The sequence below is a fragment of the Triplophysa dalaica genome, chromosome 18, assembly GCF_015846415.1.
Source record: "Triplophysa dalaica isolate WHDGS20190420 chromosome 18, ASM1584641v1, whole genome shotgun sequence".
In the NCBI taxonomy this organism is placed as follows: domain Eukaryota; kingdom Metazoa; phylum Chordata; class Actinopteri; order Cypriniformes; family Nemacheilidae; genus Triplophysa; species Triplophysa dalaica.
In genome coordinates, this window is record NC_079559.1 from 18,600,796 (window position 1) to 18,621,058 (window position 20,263).

Sequence of the window (20,263 nt, forward strand, 5' to 3'; positions counted from 1 at the left end):
TAACCATCAAAGAAACAAAATAATCACCTGTTCAAGGGCAGCTGTGGCACAAACATTATTTAAAAATGTGTTTTAGAATTAATAGTTCCTCATCTGCGGTAAAGCTTTGCTGGTTAAAATGTCTTGAAAAACAATGAAGCAGCAACAATGAACAGATTTTATTTATTTTTTAATGACTTAACAGCTCACTGGATTGTTGGTATGATTGGTGCTACATTATAACCACTATTCCCAAAACTGTTTAACTATTAAGAGGCCCAACAAACATTAACGTGTCTGAACTGCTTTTCAAAATCACAATATACGACCATTTACACGCACATGAAACTGATGAAACCCGATTTGGTTTGTCATTGAACAAGGCTTAAACAAATATCCTATTTTAACAACTGTAATAAGAACCAGCTTCGTGTTTTGTCTTAAAAGACAATGGCTCAAATCTCTCAATTCATAAAGCACTGCACTAGCATCAAGGGTCCCGTGAGCAGAAATGTGGAAATTTCTTACATTGATTCCTGTTGCTTCCACCCACTGGATATGTGGGGTGAGTCTGTGTAAATGTGTCCCTAACTGGAGTACGCTTCTTCTAAGAGCGAGTTGGTTTTGACATTTATCTTACAAATGATGAAAAGTGTTTGAGACTTTGGGTCTTCTTATCAATCAGGTTATGTTTGTGTGTTTTTACAACCTGGTAATTTATTTCTAAGTGTCTGGTTTTTATGACTAGTTATTGTGACCCCACTGTCACTGCCTAGTATCTGCCCTACTCCAACTGGCAAAAGGTGGTTCCAGCCTGCCAGCCGGGCTGCCTGCCTCCCAAGACAGGTTGAAACCTGTATGCTGGGGTTGTGTTTATAATTTAGGGAGAAATTTACGAAAAGTACCTCGGCATTAATGGAATAGCATTTAAATGGTTTAAGTCTTTTATATCTGACCGTTTTCAATTTGTAGCAATAAACAATGATGTGTACCGCAAATCGCAAGTCCAGTACGGTGTACCACAGGGCTCAGTCTTGGGGCCTCTGCTCTTCACATTATATATGCTACCTCTAGGAGATATAATAAAGCGACACGGAATTAATTGTTATGCTGATGATACTCAACTTTATATTTCCTCGAAGCCTCATGAAACCCAGCAGTTCCATCGAATAAAGGAATGCATAGTTGATTTAAAAAACTGGATGAGTAACAATTTTTTACTACTGAACTCGGACAAAACAGAAGTGTTACTTACTGGACCAAAAACCGCCATACGTAACAACCAAGAATACTGCTTAACTATTGACGGATGCTTCATAAAATCCTTGTCGTCAGCTAAGAATCTTGGCGTTGTATTCGATAGTAATCTGTCATTTGAGAGCCATGTCGCCAACACCTGTAAAATTGCATTTTTACATTTTAAGAATATATCTAAACTACGTCATATGCTGTCACTGTCAGATGCAGAGAAATTAATTCATGCATTCATGACATCAAGACTAGATTACTGTAATGCACTTTTAGGTGGTTGCCCTGCAGGCCTATTACAAAAACTGCAACTGGTTCAAAACGCTGCAGCTCGAGTTCTTACACGTACAAAAAAGTATGAGCATATAACCCCGGTTCTGTCAACCTTGCACTGGTTACCTATAAAGCCCTACATGGTCTAGGGCCGCAGTATTTGAATGAACTTCTATTGTATTACAAACCTCCACGTGCATTACGCTCTCAGGCGTCCTGTCAGTTGATAATACCTAGAATTTCAAAATCAAGTGCAAGTGGTGGATCCTTTTCTTATCTAGCGGCTAAACTTTGGAATATTCTTCCCTGCACTGTCCGGGAGGCAGACACACTCTGTCAGTTTAAATCTAGACTAAAGACGCATCTTTTTAATCTTGCATACACTACACTTCCATAATATTAATCCTCAGAGGATTTAGGCTGCATTATTTAGATCAACCGGAACCAGGAACACATCCAACCCCAAATGATGTACTTGTTGCATCAAAGAGTGCAAAACAGTACTCTACTCTCAGCCAGTCTTGTCTCTTTGTTCCAAGGTTACCGCAGGATGCAGTTCATGCCCAGACCTGATGGCAAAGCTGAGAATGGGAACCGATGACCTGAAAAGAGCTAAGAGGATAGAGCTCTTAGATAGAGCTGGACGCGGCCACTTGACACGATTTTTCTACGACACTTCAAATGCTATTAGATTGTTAATGATAATCTTAAATCTATAATTTACCTTATTCGCAAGTTTATTTATTTTTTATTTAGCCTTGTTGTGCACGCACTGTTGAGCTTGTGCAGAGGCAGCAGCTTTTGCCAGAGGGGAACTGGAATCCCTCGGTTGGGCCTGGGTTCTCCTCAGGTTTTTTTTCTCGATTGGAGTTTTGGGTTCCTCGCCACCGTTTGCATATTGTTTTGCACTATTTGCCTGGCCGGGGGGGCTGCTTTAGAATTTAGACATAATTAATATTGCATATAAGAATTTATATTCCGTTTAATTTTGACCTGTGGTTCACTCTCCTATGTGTGCTTTCACTGTGCGTGTGTGCGAGTGTGTGCGTCTATTTCAATGTGTGTAAGTATGTATGCATATTGTGTGTGTGGAGCATCTGTATGTCTGTCTTTTGTTGTTTTCACCTTTTCTTGTTTTTACAGGTATATGCCTTTAGTTGTTTTTCTTGTATTCAATGTATCTCATGTACAGCTGCTTTGTAACAATGAAAATTGTAAAAAGCGCTATATAAATAAAGTTGTGTTGAGTTGAGTTTTAAGAGTGAATTGGTTGCAGGTTTAAGACATTTATCTGCCAAATGATGAAACTGTTTGACACTTTGGTCATCATTCTTATCAATGTGCCATGAACTACCTCTAAATTAAAGGACATGCCCTTCCTGGTCATGTTCTTCATGATCATGGAAGAGTGGGTTCCGAATGTGGAATTTCTGTTTTACAAAACAAGGCAATGTGCTCTCACAAGGGGTTTGTGTTCAAGGGTTAAGTCAAATATTCATTAAACAAATGTGTTATTTCCTCCTGTCTGATTTTCTTCTGGCTGTGGAAGATGTCGGGGTGTCTGCCAGGCATGTACTGCATTCTTTTATCTACTTTATTGAACATCAGTGCTTCTTATTTTCTTTAACTAATCTTTTATTGCTTTCATTCACAGGAGGTCAAAGACCGAGCATTCTCAAACCAAATCCTTGTCTCTACTGCAAAGTACTCCATACTTCATTCTTCATGTATGTGATATACACTACCTGTAACGGTTTTACCGGATTAATAAAAGAACATCTTTTATCTTTAAAAATGTCTAAAATTACAACAGAAAAAGCCATTTCTAGAGTGAAAAACATTTGTTTTTATTCAATACGTAAATTAAACTATTTTACCCTGGCTGTTTTGTTCGATGATTCAAATAAATCTCAAAAACAATCTCTCCATGTCTGTGTTTTATTCTCGACTACTATAACGAGTTTATTTTTTCTGTTGCCTGTGTTGTCTTTAACATATCACTGAACATGATCCCATCTAATGGATTCTCAAGAGAAACAGGCACAAATATTGGATTTCACATTTCATTATGACAACCATTAACTTTAAAGTAGGCTATAACTATACAGATATGATGCAACTGATGTTGTACTCTACTTACATCGTAAACCATTGAAATATGTTCGGAAATGTAAACGTGATTGTACTATTAGTGCTGAAAACGTGCAGCTCTCCCATTGGTTCAGTGGCCTTTTCGTGCACTTTTGCCCTCACTAGTATGGCGACGCCGTTGACATTTATTATGTCTATGGTTTTGGCTTAACAAAGTGCTCAGCAATGTAAAGATGATCCATCATGTCGCTTATTTATAACTTCTTTTTATCTTAAAACACACATATTTGCCAGCCCAAAATCCTCCTTTTCCAATACAGTGCATGTTATACGACCGGAAATTACTCTGCCGACTCTGGCGTCCCAAACGCTCACCTTGTGCTCCATCTTGTGCAACTTGCGAATTGGGAGTAGCAAGTTTCGGAACGTCCTCCGCCGACACAGCAGCAGAGAAGCAGATCTATTCTGCCAAGACCAAATACATTTATATGTTTTTAACACTAGACTGCACTGTAATGACGTTGCTGAGAGTAGATAAACCCCAAAGCAGAAAGGTTTGATATATTTTCGGTTGAAAATGTACCAAATATCCTTATAGAACATCATCTTTACTTAACATCCTAATGATTTTTGGCATAAAAGAAAAATCCATCATTTTGACACAATATTTGTGGCTATTACTACAAATGTTCTCGTGCTATTATTATGTTTCGAACAATCCGCCATCATGACTAAGTGAGGGGAAAACCCCCAAATATTGCAATATATAGTTCCTGGTCTGTGATGGGGTAAGATTGAAAAAAAATCCAGTCATTGGACTGACATTCTGTCTGTGTTTCTGCTGGCTTCATTCTTCTTTGTTTCTTTCAAGACAATGTCATCAGTCGTCATGGCCAAGAAAAGCACACACATAAACAAGATAAAGAATAGAGTGATCGTAGCAGATATAGTTACGATGAACATTCACATTCAAAATGTGTCACACTTTGGCATGTTTGAACTATCTGCACTAGTGTGTGGGACCCGCAGGGCTGGATGACCCAACCACATGCTTAAAATAAACAGCCTTTATTATTACTGGGGGAATCATGACATGCAAATACATGTAGTAACAAGTAACCAAACATTCAGCCCAACTACAAATGAGGGCCACGCACAGTTTCAGTTTACTCCGTGATTGCTGTCGGACCTTGACAGAATTTAACAGATTTTTGGCAAACAAATAATCACGATGCCAAAGTGTAAATTCAACTGCATTGAAAGGCCTCTGTCTCTTGCCTTTGAAAAGCTTGGTCGTATCATTGGTAGCTATCCATGTGTGTTTCTTCTCGCTTCGTGTGTAATGTCGGCTCTTGGAACTGGCTTCATCTTTCTTTCGAAGCTGGAGGCCAATAATATCGAAGATCAGTTCACACCCGTGAATGGACCTGCCAAGCTCGAGAGGGAGATTGTTAGGAAACATCTCCCACAATCTGAGGAGTTTTCTCTTTTACGGCTTTTGTCTGAAGGAACGTACGCCTCTTTGATCATTATGGACGTAAACGGAGCAAACATATTAACAGCCAAACTATTTGAGGATATTATTGATCTGGACAGAACAGTAAAAAATTTAAACCTCACTTTTGAAAAACTTTGTGCCCGCAGGAAAGAAAAATGTATGTCGAATCCAATTTTAGACATAATAAATTACAACTCTAGTGAAATTAATTCTGTATCTATTAAGTATCCCATGCATAATGGAACGTTCATGGGAACGAGTCTAGGTGGTGTTGAGTCTAGCCAAGATATAACCACTGCGAAAGCAGTCCGGCTTTTTTATTTTTTAAATGACAAAAACAAAAAGGAAAACACAGAGTGGCTCGAAGGTTTCCTGGAATTCTTCTCAAATTATTCAGAGAACACATCGGTAAGTAAATGAGATTTTCTCATTCACTTAACCGCACTAATGTACACTGTAAAATAAAGAAAAAAGAAAATTACCAGTACATTTTCCTGTATTTTACAGACATTTCCGTCAATGCTTAAAACAAGATTTAATGCAGCGAAAAATGTCAAATACAGGTAAAACAACCGTAAAATTGAATACAGTCAAATTAATACAGTAGTATATACTTTTACGGATTGGTTTTAGAGTGTATAAGAACTTAATAGAAGTACTGTATATTCGTGCTGTGCTTCAGGTATCATTTGTAAACCTTGAGTTTTCTTTTTGAGAATCTCTAAAGTTGAGAACTGAATTCTGTGCTGAATGTTTAGTCTCTACAGGTGCGTGTGTCTTACTTTACATCAGAGTCTAGACAAGTGGAGTTAGAGGCCACCTTAGACTCTGTGATTCCTCTCTTCTCAATCACATATTGTCTGGCCATCAGCATTGCAGTCTTTTTTTGTCTGAGGTATATTATACAGTCAAGCAATTAAGCTCTAAGGGAAATGAACACATTTATGTATTGAACTATAGCATCTCTCTGCTACCTCTAGGTTTGACTGTGTAAGGACAAAAGTGTGGATTGCTGTGGCTGGAGTCCTCTCTGCTGGGATGGCTGTGCTAGTCAGTTTTGGATTGCTGCTGCTTTGTGGAACACCATTTTCCATGACAGTGGCCACCGTCCCTTTTCTGATTCTTGGTACACAAATTTAGTCCATCGCACTTTCATTACCTGAATATTTATGAATTCAGCTGAGAATTTTATCCAAGTAAATATATTTGTTTGATGCTTAAAAGTGATAGCTCACTTCAAAAAGATTTTTTGTCATTCTTTACTCGTCCTCTTGTCATTTCAAACCTGTATGACTTTTTTTCTTCCCGTAGAACACAAAAGAAGATATATGGTCACATTTCAGTATAGAGGTCAATTCTCGCTATTAACAAACCATTAAATATGACTTTTTTCCTAAAACAAATCTTAATCGGTTTCTTATTTATAGTTAGTGAGGTAGTTGTTAGGTTAAGGTATTGGGTAGGATTAGGGATGAACAGTGTGGTCATGCAGAATATGCGCTTTGAATGTACTTATAAACAGCCAAAATGCCAATAATAGGCATGCTAATAACAACTAGTTAATAGTGAGAATTGCCCCCAATACTGAACTGTTACCGATATTTTGAATAATATTGTTATCCGAACAGGGGCGGCAATGTCAATGTCAAACCTGTTTGTCTGTCTTTTTTACGCAGAACACAAAAGTTGTGGCGGCACCCATTCACTTCGGTTGTATTGACACAAAACCAATGCAAGTGAATGGGTGCCGCCACAACTTTTGTGTTCTGCGTAAAAAAGACAGACAAACAGGTTTGACATTTTCACATAAAAGGTTCTGCAGACCATAAACCATACCATAAAAGGTTCTGCAGAGATGTCCAAATAGGGGCGGGAGATACAAAACTGCATGGCGACTTCGTGACATTATCAGACATAAGGCGTGTTCATCTTCATACAGTGCCGCAAGAACCAAAAGGCAGATGTCATCACATTACCGCAAGAGTAAAGTAAAGTGATCTCGTCCGCCTGTCGGTTCTTGCGGCACCGCATGAAGTTGAACAAGCCTATAGACTTGGTCGGTGTCGCGTTATAGCTGGGGGTGCAACCTGGGCGGAGTATGCGTGGTGGAAAAAAATGCATAGTGTTGACCCAGTATAGCCTACACAGTCACTTTTTTCATTCAACAGAGCAAGATATATAGAAAAACCAAGCTGTATTGGGTCTCTGTGACTGAACAAACAACCCAACTAAATGGCCAGAGGTGTCATTTCTCAACATTATTTACTACCAACATGTCATCCAAGATGTTTATGTATTTGATTCTTTAGTCGAAAAGAAATGAAGGTTTTTGATTAAAACATTCCAGGATTTTTCTCCATATAGTGGACTTCAATGGACTCCAAACGGTTGAAAGTAAAAATTACAGTTTCACTGCAGCTTCAAAGGGCTTCAAACGATACCAGACGATGAATAAAGGTCTTATCTAGTGAAACGATCGCCTTTTATGGCTAACTTTTACATGAAATATAACTGAACTTGTTCTCAAGGTCCTGATAAGATGAGGATAGCCTACATTAGACGTTTTTAGACACATATCCAAACTATAATCCATACCAATAAAAGACAATAGTTTAATAACTGATTTAACGTGTGCGCTGTAACTGCAAGCATCTTTGATGATGGTTTCCTTGAAGTCCGCTAGTTTTATTGTGTTTTACTACAGCTGTCGTCGTTTTTGTTTTTGGCAATGTTATGTGTTCAAATTTCAGACTAGAACCTTAACTTTAAACTAAATTTGGTGAGCCCAAGTTAAACCTTAAAATTGACACAATTAATAAGGTAAAAAAAGGACTACGCAACAAATGTTGACTATTAAAGATCGGGTCTCGTGCTATGTGATGCATTCTGACTTATTTACACTGTTAAACATGCTGGCTTCTCTTGTTCAACATAGTCCACTTGTTCAAAAACTTTTTCTGTACTTGAAAAACACCCCCAGCACATCAACTCATTTTGGCATTCATGTTTCATTTTAACTTCGATCAACAGCAAAAATGTTCCCATGTTAACGACCGGGTTGCAATTTTCAATCATCACAATTACTCTCATTCCGTACAAACGTGGAACCATGCGTGGAACATTTTAGATGTGTTTTCACAACTGAAACTTAGCACCGTGTACCATTGATAATTCACAAAGAAAAAAAGGCTTAAAAATTGAGACAAAAAAATGTGTTTGTTGCAGTACACTTGTACTATGCTTTAATATATAAAATGAGGCACTATGTCTAATGATGGTGTTGCACAGAACAGGAAAATACCTCCTTCAGCCTTTTTATTGAATTTGAAACAAACTACTTTTTACTCGAGTAAATTTTTTCATTGGTTGTTTTAATTTCATCAAAGAAGTAGTACTTGTATTCAAGTGTAATATTTTTGTACTTTTTCCACCTCTGTTCGCAGGTTATATTAACACATTAACATTTTCTGTCTTGCAGGTATTGGAGTTGACGATATGTTCATCATGATTTCCTGCTGGCAGAAGACTAGAGTTGATATAGAAGTTGAAGAGCGCTTAGCAGAAACATATAAAGAAGGTGCCGTGTCCATTACTATCACCACGCTGACGGACGTGCTCTCTTTCTACATAGGTCTCTCAACGCCGTTCCGCTCAGTACAATCGTTCTGCTTGTACGCTAGTACAGCTATTCTCTTCTGTTACTTCTTTAACATCACGTTCTTTGGTGCTTGTCTTGCACTGAATGGAAGGCGAGAGAAAGGCAATAAACACTGGCTGACCTGTATGCAAGTTCCTAAAGCCACGGCTGACAACGCTAATGGTAACATTTGTTGCGTTGGCGGTGCTTATAATGAAAACACAGGTGCTGATTTAGAAACGCCTATGGATTTGTTTTTTAAGAAGCAATATGGACCGTTTCTGACAAAAACTTGGGTGAAGGTCTTTGTGTGCCTGATCTATGCTGGTTATTTATCGGTCAGCATCTACGGATGTTTCCAACTACAGGAAGGGCTTGAACTGAAAAATTTAGCTGCGGACAGCTCATACGTTGTTAAATACTATGGTCATGAAGATACATTTTTTAAATACTATGGTCCCAACGTCATGTTAGTTATGACAGATGAACACTTCCAATACTGGAATTCATCTGCTCGCGATGACCTTGACAAGTGTCTGAAACATTTTAAGAATCTATCAGAGGTGTCTAACCATTCAGAAGTCACACAGATTTCTTGGCTTCATGCGTACATGCAGTATGGAAAAAAAGCTGGCTTACATTTGAATAATGAAATAATGTTCAAAACAAATTTGACTGACTTTATGTTAAGTCAGTATGGCAGTTCTTACGATTTTGATCAAGATGTTAACATCACTAACAATCAGATTCTTGCATCACGTATGTTCATTCAGACTCTGAATATCAGCACAGCGGTCAAAGAGAAGAACATGCTAAGAGCATTCAGAGAAACAGCGGAAAATTGTCTAAAGTTGCCAACGGCCATTAATCTAACCGTGTACCACCCTATGTTTATCTATTTTGACCAATATGCAGTCATTGTCAGTACCACAATCCAAAACGTGATAGTCACTACATGTGCAATGTTATTTATTGCGCTCTTGCTGATCCCAAATCCGATATGTTCAGCGTGGGTGACATTTGCTATTGCATCCGTCTTTGTGGGTGTGGTTGGTTTCATGGCATTATGGGGTGTTAGTTTAGACTCGGTATCCATGATAATTCTCATTATCTGTATTGGTTTTTCGGTGGACTTCTCCGCTCATATATCTTATGCGTTTGTGTCAAGTAAGGAGTGCTCAGCGAACGACAAAGCCATAGATGCTATCTATAATCTGGGCTACCCAGTAATACAAGGCGCAGTGTCCACTATCGCGGGTGTAATCGTGCTTGCTGCTGCCGAAAGTTACATCTTCAGAACCTTCTTTAAAATCATGTTCCTAGTCATTCTTATTGGGGCTTGCCACGGCATAGTATTCATACCCGTGTTCCTGACCTTCTTCGGCACGTGTGACAAGACTTCTCATCACAAACATGAAGAACATGGGCGGAGTCCAGACCAATCCGAGACCGGTGACAGATACAATCAAAAAGTAGTAACAGTAATGAATCAGAATGTATTTAGCCAGACTAAAACAGAGTTTATTACTCAAAATGATGTCCGCTATTATTGTGCAATCGATTGCAAGACGGGTATGCCAGTATTGATCGCACTGGAGAATGGAGCACTTCCGATAGATCCAGACTGTTACTGACTGCGCTACGTTTTTTATTTCCATCAATTCTGCGCCCATCAAAACGTGCAATTTTACTTAAAGAAAAATACAAAAGAAAAAACAAAGCAACATATTTGAAATATCAGATATTTGTCTTTGATAGTTGGTAGGATAGTTGCTTTGACAATTTTTTGCAGTGATTGTGTAAATGTCTAATAAAAAAAATAAACAATGAAATAGTCTGTTTACTTTAATAAGTGTCACAGAACACATTTTCTTGCCTTTCTGTACTCTCCGGAACTCTTAGCACAGCATTGATGAGGTTTACCAAATTTTCTTTACATGCATCAAAATTTAAAATTCCAGATAGACAATATGATCAACCATGATATTTATGAACAAATACTGTATCACTTAGGGTACATATTTGCAAAAGAAACGATTTGCAGAAGTGTTTTTTCCCCCAGAACAGCACTCTATTTTGCAATAGAAATGACTTTAGTTGACCAATTAATAAACCCCTAGTACATGGGTTTTCAAACTTTATGATGCCAAGGACCCCCAAATAAGACTAATCTTTTGTGAGGGACCCCCTTTCTAAAATACATATATGTGTTTTATGTTTAACTTAACATATAAACTTCGATTATTAATAAATGTTATATTGTTAAGATTTTTTTCCAACTTAATGTATATAGTAGCCTACACTTGTTGAATGTATTTAACCACGAAGAGACATTTTCAATTCAAATCTATCTTTACTGTAGCAACTTTCACTTTGAGTGCGAAAAAAGGAACTAAAGTGCAAAAATAAAAAATGAGACAATCATGTTTAGTAGACTTGAACCCCTGGAAGTCCCCGGACCTCAGTTTAAGAACCCCTGCCTTTGGTCAGCCTAATGACATGAAAGTCTATCAATATTTATTTACTAACTATTATTAATTCTTTATTTATTCCCTTACAACACAATCAAATGGGAATGGGTAAAATCTTTATCTCCTTCTGAATCCATTTTCTTTCTCTCAGATTTATAAAACCTTATAGGAGGTTAATGTCTTGTCATGATATTGTTGACAAAAAGGTGCAGAATAAGTATAGAATGTCACTAAAAGGTTGTGGTTACCTGGATCATGCGCTCAAACATGTGGGCGAGGGGTAGATACGAGATAGACACATCCTCTTGACGAATCACAAAGGAGCCCTGCCGTGTGCATACAAAACAACAGGATCTAAACAACTATAATTCCACACACTGAAAAGATCAATTATGAAATGACTTTTTTGACAAACAAACTGTATGAAAGAGGTATTTAAAAACCTTTTTTCAAATCATTCTTATTTGAATTAGCCTGAATGCATCATTTCAGGGATGTTCTTCCAAAGTAATAATTACTGTGCAGTATATGGCTTAAATTCACATATATTCTTCTTTTAAAGAAATGTATTTTACCAAATACAGGTAACGCAACAGGATTATACAGAGAAGCTTTTATCAGTAATATCCAAGAACATAAAAGATTAACAGAGAAAACAGAAGAAAAGAAGGAGCGGTAGAAACTGACCTCAAGGATTTTGATGACAGAGGAGGTGTTGGAGGCGATGTTGCCGTGGGTGATCATAGCTCCTTTAGGCTTTCCTGCAAGACATCAGTAAACAAAATAACTACATTTAGACTTAAATATCAGCTACATTTTTTGTACCATCTAACAAAACGAACATGGCTTAATTTAGATTAGCCTATCATTCGTTCAGCAGATCAAAAGCTGGTGCTGAGCAGTGTTTGGACTGGAGGAAGCAGTACCTGTGGTCCCACTGGTGAAACACACCACAGCCAGGTCCTGTGGCTGAGGGGGCTAAACAACAACACACAAACAAACATTAAAAGAAGCGAAAACTAAAGTAAGTGTTAAAACATAGCAATTTGTTAGCAAATCATTGTCTATTAAAAGTAAAACAGTTGTATTTTCCAATTTCGAATGGAAAATAGAAAAAATTACATTAATTTCTAATTTTACTATTAAAAAAGGGATTCACGTGGACCAACCCCCAATTCAAAATTGTATTAATACATTTTTAATTTTTATCACATATACAAATCATGTTGTAAAAGAAAGTAAATTGTGTAACAAATTTTGCTCCAAAACAACATCCTATAGCCTAGTAACGACACTCTGGACAGCCCATCTTACTTAAGGATTAGGTTTAGTGCTTATGGTACAGTTATACTCAGGACTAGATTTTGGTCTTGTACAGTATGCAAAAATATTCTAACATCATTTAGTTATTTTATTGACATTGAGCCCTTACCACGGGTGGCTTTAAATTGTCTCTTCCCAGCTTCTGCAATACACACAAAACTACAGTCTTAGCTCATCTTCAATAGCTGTGTTTATTAAAAAATCAAAACTGTAGACTTAAGGCCCTCACCAAACATGCATTGGCAATATGAAATACAAAATAGGCCCAAAAGTAATTACTGCAAATTACATGCTCTAAAATGTTTTTGATGTGATGTTCAAATAAAACTTAGACCAAAGAAGACTTTTTTCTGTATATTTATCTTTTATTAATTACAGATCTCAATTTAAACATGACAGAGATCCAAATTTAGATTTTGTATTTCTACTGTACTTACCATCATGAGTGAGAGCTGTAGTATCTCCACGCCGCACTCTCTCCCTCTCTCCAGCAGGGCGTCGCTAAAAGGGTTAAAAAGCACCAGACAAGAAAGAGTGGGCGTCACTCCTTTCTCCTTGTTCTTTAATAGAGATTCAGCTTTATCCTCTTTATCACAAATCACCATAGAGATCTCAGCTAGAGAGAAAGATTTTAGGAATAGTGTTATTTCTAGTAGAAAGTGATGCTATTATAAAATCAATCAAACATCGCAGAAGAATTTTATAGAATTTAGAGTATATGGCTGTCAATCATACTGACCATGGTTTAGGATATGAACCATTGCCTCTAATCCCAGTGTATCATACAGCGGCACCAATGCCATAGAGAATGTGTAGCAGGCCAACTCTGCAATGACCCACTGCCACCAGCAGAGAGAGACAAACATAACATAACTACCAAAATATTTACAAAATAATGCATAGTTTTGTACAATCTGAAATCTGTGAATTTTAAAGACAACACAAACAACTTCCAGATATGATTTGTCAGGCTTGTGAAAAGAGTTTTAAATAAGAGTGGTGTCCAGAAGTGCGAGATCACAAATATATAATTGATAAAAATCGATTTCATTAATGACATCAGCAGTATAATTCTTCCAGGAAAAGGTTCAAATAAAAAATATTAATTTGAGAATGTAAAGTTTAATTTTTAATAAATAAATGTGTCCCCATTTTGCTCTTTATGCAAGTTGAAATTTCCGAAGAACATATTTTGTGCTGCAATAGGAAGAACATCTGCCTTTTGTTTCAAAGTTCAAATTGTCCAAATCAGCTTCATTCAGAAGTGACTTAAATTGTGATACAATCCTATATTTTGTGTGGAAAAAGATTTTATAATCCTACTACTTTTGTAAGCAACTTTGTAGGATGAATTGAATGAGTTTGTTTGTTTGTTTGTTTGTTTGTTTGTTTTAGGCCATGCCAGCTTCCTTGGCTACATTCATGGGGAGACATTTCTTGTCAATATTATATAAGTTTTTACACTTTTTTTAAGAATTAAATGAGATTAAAGAATTGTAAAATATACCTCTGGTCTGTTCTGGGCGTAGATGCCCACAAACTGTTGAGGGTTTGGTTTGCAACCCTTCGCTAGCAAACCTGATCCCAACACCTGTGCCTGTTCTGCTACCTGTAAGAGATTTACAATAACCAATAAAATATCTTGCGTTACACTTTTGAACAAGTAGTAAAAGTGTCAATTGACATATGCAATGTTCTCACCTCAGTGTAGGAGATCCACTGATAGGGCTCTCCTGGTTTCCTAAAGCCAAGACATGGGCCATCTCCTGAACAACACCATGACAATAATATTGTTAGTCATCACAGTACAGTATATGCCTCTCAGTCGTAATTCATTCTGATTGGTTCAATATAACATTTTTCTGACTGCTGAACTGAACGGTGCTGTAGGCAGAAGTCCTACATTGCTTTGTGTTTGGGTTTTAAATTGTTCTCAGCATAAGTGCTGTTGATGTTTCATGGTAACACAACTCCAACAAAAGTACAAGAGATATATATGCTGTAACACAATATTGATCTAAAAAATGGCTTGCAGAGCACCATGATAAATAAATGAAAGAAAAATAAGGAGGCTTTGAATTGATCTAGTTTAACTGCCTTTACCAGTACGCATAATTGAAATAGTCAATTCAACTGTTAAATCTTCAAAGAAAAGGCAAGAGCGTTTGTGGTTCAGGAAAAATCATGGCAAATGGTCTCTGAAACTTTGTTTGTTCACACAGACCTGCTATTCCAAGTCCTCTCTGGAACATGTCATAAGCTGTTTTAGTGTCTTGATGATAAAACTCCAGTAGATTGTCATCTTTTAGTAAAGCTGATCGCCTACAGCTCGGCATTCCCTGAAACACAAAAACACACACACACACACAATTAAATGCAAAATTAGTAATAACATTCACCAGTATTGTTGCATCATGGGTATCTCTTATAGTACAAAATTAGAAATAATTTACTCTCTAAAAAAAAAGGAATAGTAAACCACTCACTTTTTCAAGAAATGTGCATGACGTTAGAGACACAATTCAACAATCAATTTCAGTCCACAACAAAAAAAATCTGTGTACAACCAATTTCATCGCATAGAATAAAGTTTCCCATAATGCAACGCCCTCTGTCCATTTTAATGCAAATATATCCAATTAACAATGTTTTAATTTGCAAAACAATAACTGGATCCCACGTGCTGTCATGTAACGTGACTACTGTTTAAAACATTTACATTTGCAAGTTAAAATTGTCCAAATTTTGCTTATTTCAGAAGTGACTTAAATTGTGATACAATCTTACATTTTGTAAGATTGAAAAAGTTTTGTGTGTTTTAGGCCATACCAGCTCCCATGGCGAGACATTTTTTTGTATATATATTAGGTTTAAAACTCTCTTTATGAATTGAATGAGATTAAATGAATTGCAAAATATACCTCTGGTCTGTTCTGGGCGTAGATGCCCACAAACTGTTGAGGGTTTGAAAAACACTGTGGCCTGGCTAGCATCAATCAGATCACTTACCTGTACAGGTATGGACTGGGCCTGCAGGTCACAAGGAGGCAGGATGGGTCGAGGTCGGGTCACCAGCCAGTAGGTTGTAAGAGAGGCGAGAGCTCCTAAACCTATGAGAGATGATGAAGAGACGGAGAGAGAGGACAGAGAGAAGGACACGGGGAGAGTGGGGAGGAGGCTCTTCAGATTGTCCACCTCAGACTTCACATCTCCACTGAAACGAAGAGAACGTAACCACTCCTGAAACTGCATAGCTGAATGAGAGAAGACACAAAGAGAGAGAATACATCTTATTATCAAATATGGTCGTTTGGGCCGTAGTCTTAATTTTTGTTTTGTTTTTGTTAACCTTCCGTCATACTTCAGAACTTTACTAAATTTGAAAATTTTCAAACCTGCACAAAAACTGTTCCTCTATAACAGCTGGGATGAAATGAATTGTTCAAACCAAAGATTGCTATATTAACAACAAGATGCGCTACTGCCATTACACGGACGGGAGGAATGCAACACTCAATATGGTCGCTCCAGCGAAGGAAGTCACGCCTTCCAGTGAAATGAGCCCATTCACGTAGATAGGACTGTGGACCTGCTATGACGTAAATAACTGCAGGTGTCCACTTCAGAAAGAAGGTTTAGTGAAAGCTGAGTATATTAACCCTGAAAAAGGGAAACTGCGGGTTTTTCATTTCAGAATGTAAGGTGTGTCAAACTCGAGTAAGCGGGGTAAGTCATGCCAGTTTCAAAAAGAGAGGTCACTTATACTCAAGAGTCTGGTACGATAATAACTTGCTCTGCGAACCTAGCCTAGTCGGGAGTTTTCTTTTGGTAAAGAAACAAGAATTATTTTGATCTCCTCCTCGTTATTAAGGCTTAAGCGGTATACCTCATACGTTCACTCATGGCACACATTTTGATTTCAGTGACTAAAATGTCATGTGTTTTATGGATTATCCTGTACGTGAAGAGGCTTCATTAATAGGACCTTTTCACATGACGTCACGCAACTTCCGTTCTGCCACGAAGCAGTGTAGCGGTACTTCCTCTAGCGCCTCAGAATGGAGTTAACCAAGTCCTTGCACAGCTGCCACAAAAACATCTTGATGACAAATTTTGGCTTATGACAAGATCAAAGCTAGATATAGCATACAAATTCTTTGTTGAACAGTGACTGTTTGATTATGAAGGTAAGGGTTTTGTTTTCTTTTTGTGTTAGCGAAGGTGCTAAGATAAGTATTTGAATACATGTTCAGTAAGTTTTTTTCACTGTTCTTAAATTCCAGCGCGACGGCAAAACAGAAGTTCTTCTTATTATTATTATTTGTAGCAAGACTCATGTTATGATACACTGCTTTGCGAAAAGGCGGAAGTTAAGTTACATCATTGTGAAAAGACCTATTCATAGAGATGTACTTTGATTTCAGAAGAGCAATTAAGGACCCGAGTGGAATTTTGTCATTTCACTGGCCATTTTTATTGAACTGATACCATTTGTCTTTAGAGTTTCTCTGTGTTAGAAACCATAGTTTTCTATAGAGGATGAGAAATGACTTAATAAAGTGCAATGAATAAAGAAATGATCAAATACATACATAAATGCAGAAATGAACAGATAAAAGTAATGATCAATCAATTTAAATCTGCAGCCACTCCTACCCAAATCTGCTCAGAGCAGGGTTCAAACCGTTCAAAATCAGTCTAACTTTGAGAGTCTGACAACCTAACTAGTGTCCTATACACCATGAGGTCTCACACTTACATTTATTTATCCAAAGCAACTTACAGAGAGTACAAACTCATTTAAAAGTGGTAAGAAGCAGCAGTTCTTATTTATTATGTTATGTTATTTACCTCAGGAATGTTTACGACTGCACCACAATGAGAAATCGAGCAGATCAGATATCGCTCCTCTTGTGACATAGAAAGAGGTCTCATTATAATATTACCGCCCCTTAATCTGCCTGTTTACACTCTGGGCATGGCCTTTGCATTCACTATACCAGTGATTCCCAACCCTTGTCCTTAGTGCAAGCCTCCCAGAATGTTTAAAATGTCTCCCTAATTTACACACCAACAAGCTGATAAGTTGAATCAGGTTGAATCTAAAGCATTATGGGAGGTGAGCCCCTAAGACCAGCATTGGTTTGTGTCAACACCCCGGAAAAGAGGGGTGGGATGCACAATAACTTGCTAGCATTTAGGGAGACATACACCAAAACCGGTTGCTATCAGTATAGGTGTTTTTGACAAGGCTAAAAAGGGTGTTGTTTACATAACATTGAGTGTTTTTAAACAAAATATGTTACAGACATTTCAAGAAGACCATAATAAATCATGCAAACTCATTGAAAATGTTTATCCGATGAGCCCTACATCTTCACATAAGGGCTTTTCACACTGTGCTTAACCCTGGGTTATCTTTTTTCTAAACCCTGCTTTTATTTGGTTATTTGACGGGACCAGTTTCACGCTGCAGTATTGCAAGATGCCTTTTGGTGAAGTGCTGCTGATAATGTTGTCAAACATCATCAGTTATGCACCTCAGCCTCAATAGGTGTTTCGGCCCTTTATCACAAGACACCCTCGGCCAAGGGAGTCTCACGGCAGGTTGAACAGACCTGGGTGTGTGTCGCATTGTTACAAGGTCATCTGGCAGCCCATGCTGTGTCCATCTGCCTCATCCACAGCCATTGGCTTCTTCTTTCTTCACCACTGGCCAGTTCTTGATTATCCTCCACTGGACCTGTCCTCTGAGAGGACCTATTTATAAGGGATGATGACCTCGTCATTTAACCCGTCCAGCGAGTAGTGAACTCGCACACTGCATGTCCTAAACACATATACACCAGAAGTAGTAGGCGGCTATCACTACAGCTCAAGGGCACCTCAGTCGTTACCTGCTAGGCCTAATAATCAAACATGCAACCTTCTGGCCACGGGTCTGACTCTCTAACCATTAGGCCCAAATACCCACACCGTTAATGCTTGCTCAGTGCCCCTGGTCCCATTTGGCATACCATTACAACACATTACCATAACCTCGTCACAACCATACACGCCAACACGTTTGCTAAGGCTATTATAGCCCCGCCCCCACTGGCACGTTAATGCGAGCTCATTGCCCCCGGTTCCGAATGGCGTAACATTACAACACACAACACCATTTTATTACATTTTAAGGTCACCGCAAATAAGAATGTGAACTCAGGGTTTGGTAATGTACAGTGTGAAACATCAGGTTATGAATCTCTCAACCCCTGGTAAATTATAAGCAGTGTGACATGCGAAACAGACAACCCAGGATTCTGTTTACCTGGGGTTCAGAATAACCCGTTGTTAAGCCGAGTGAGAAAAGCCCTCGTTGACCAAATACATTTTTTTTATATTGCATAACAGTAGAGTTTCAAATAATCAAAGCTGCATCAGTCAAATATGAATACAATCATTAACAAAAGTTACGATTTTATGGATTAGATAGATACATAATGCGTGTTACGTTTACATATGTTTATTTTAAATTTAAAAGAAAAGTTACAATATTTATTTATATTATAATCAGCGCAACCAAGCCGTTGCCTTTCCTTGATGACATTGCAAGGCATTCCAATTTAGCGTTATTTGTCAGTGAGGTCCATTTCAACGGATGTCCCATGCTCAGTGAGTAGGGAGCAGTGAACACTGCGCAGGAACCCTATTAAAAGGTACGCAGCTAAAGTTTGCACCTTAGTGAAAATCAACATGTTTGGGGAGTGCCTTCTTGAGCATAAGGTAACACCAGTCGATGTGTGTGAGAGCTCAAACATAAATTATCTAATTCTTTTTATGTAAATACTATAAATTATGTTTTTTAACTTGGAATAAACATGATAACAATACACAAAGATGAAATATAAATCACTCATCATATCTATAAAGTTCATTGGTACTTTTGTATAAGGGGTTTGTTGTAAAGAAGCTTGCCAAGAAAAGCGACTTTGCTCAGAGAAGCCAACCAATGTTTTGGGCCTCATTACAATGCCCGGAGGAAGTAATGATGATTGGCTGTCCCACAACAGCCGGTCGGGTAACTCCCGGCCATTTACAGCTACCAGGACACAAACACACAGCAACTGTAGTGTGAATGTTACACATACAAATGAGATGAGAGATCATGCGACAGATGAAGAAGATAGAAGTGTAGAAGAATGTTGTCTTGTCATTATTTAAAAGGTGACCAGTAACCGAACATGACGTTGATAAAGCTTTATTGATAAAGATGAAAGGCGAGTGTACAGTAGGCAATGATGGGGTGATGAAATGGGGTGAGTGGGAGGCTCCTGTGCGATCGAGTGTGACTGTGTTTGCCAATGAGATGTTGTGGGTTGAGGGTCCACACGATCACATGAGACAACTCAAACGCACTCATTTCCTGGGACTCGATTCACAGTCCCACAGTTCCCTTTCCTGAGACATTTACTCTCTCTCCCTTTCATTCGCTCACCCCCAAATAAATCCCCCTCTCTTCTCTAACCTCTCACCCACTTCTCCCCCCCCTCCCCTCTATTAAAGAACAGGAGGATAAAGGGTGATGTCATCTCCCCTCGTCCTCCACCACGGTGTGTATCAGCTCCTTCCCACAGAGATGCAAAATGCCCTCCCTCCCTCACTCTTTAAATGCCACCACATCAGTGTTGTGATGGTTTCTTGCAGAATACTTAACACTAAATATGCCAATTCAAAATTGGCACACAATCATAATCACAT

General features: G+C 38.1%; 1 protein-coding gene across 1 annotated transcript in view; it reads right to left on the bottom strand.

Moving 5' to 3' along the window:
- acsl2 (acyl-CoA synthetase long chain family member 2) overlaps positions 1-20,263 on the bottom strand; it is a 32,721-nt gene that overhangs the window by 7,082 nt on the left and 5,376 nt on the right. The window contains exons 2-11 of the mRNA XM_056772484.1: positions 15,530-15,774; positions 14,745-14,859; positions 14,222-14,286; positions 14,028-14,129; positions 13,260-13,359; positions 12,958-13,136; positions 12,630-12,662; positions 12,124-12,175; positions 11,885-11,958; positions 11,446-11,523 (exon numbers count right to left, since the gene is read on the bottom strand). Coding sequence (XP_056628462.1) covers positions 11,446-11,523; positions 11,885-11,958; positions 12,124-12,175; positions 12,630-12,662; positions 12,958-13,136; positions 13,260-13,359; positions 14,028-14,129; positions 14,222-14,286; positions 14,745-14,859; positions 15,530-15,772 — 1,041 coding nt within the window. The 5' untranslated portion in view covers positions 15,773-15,774. The remainder of the gene's footprint in view (positions 1-11,445; positions 11,524-11,884; positions 11,959-12,123; positions 12,176-12,629; positions 12,663-12,957; positions 13,137-13,259; positions 13,360-14,027; positions 14,130-14,221; positions 14,287-14,744; positions 14,860-15,529; positions 15,775-20,263) is intronic.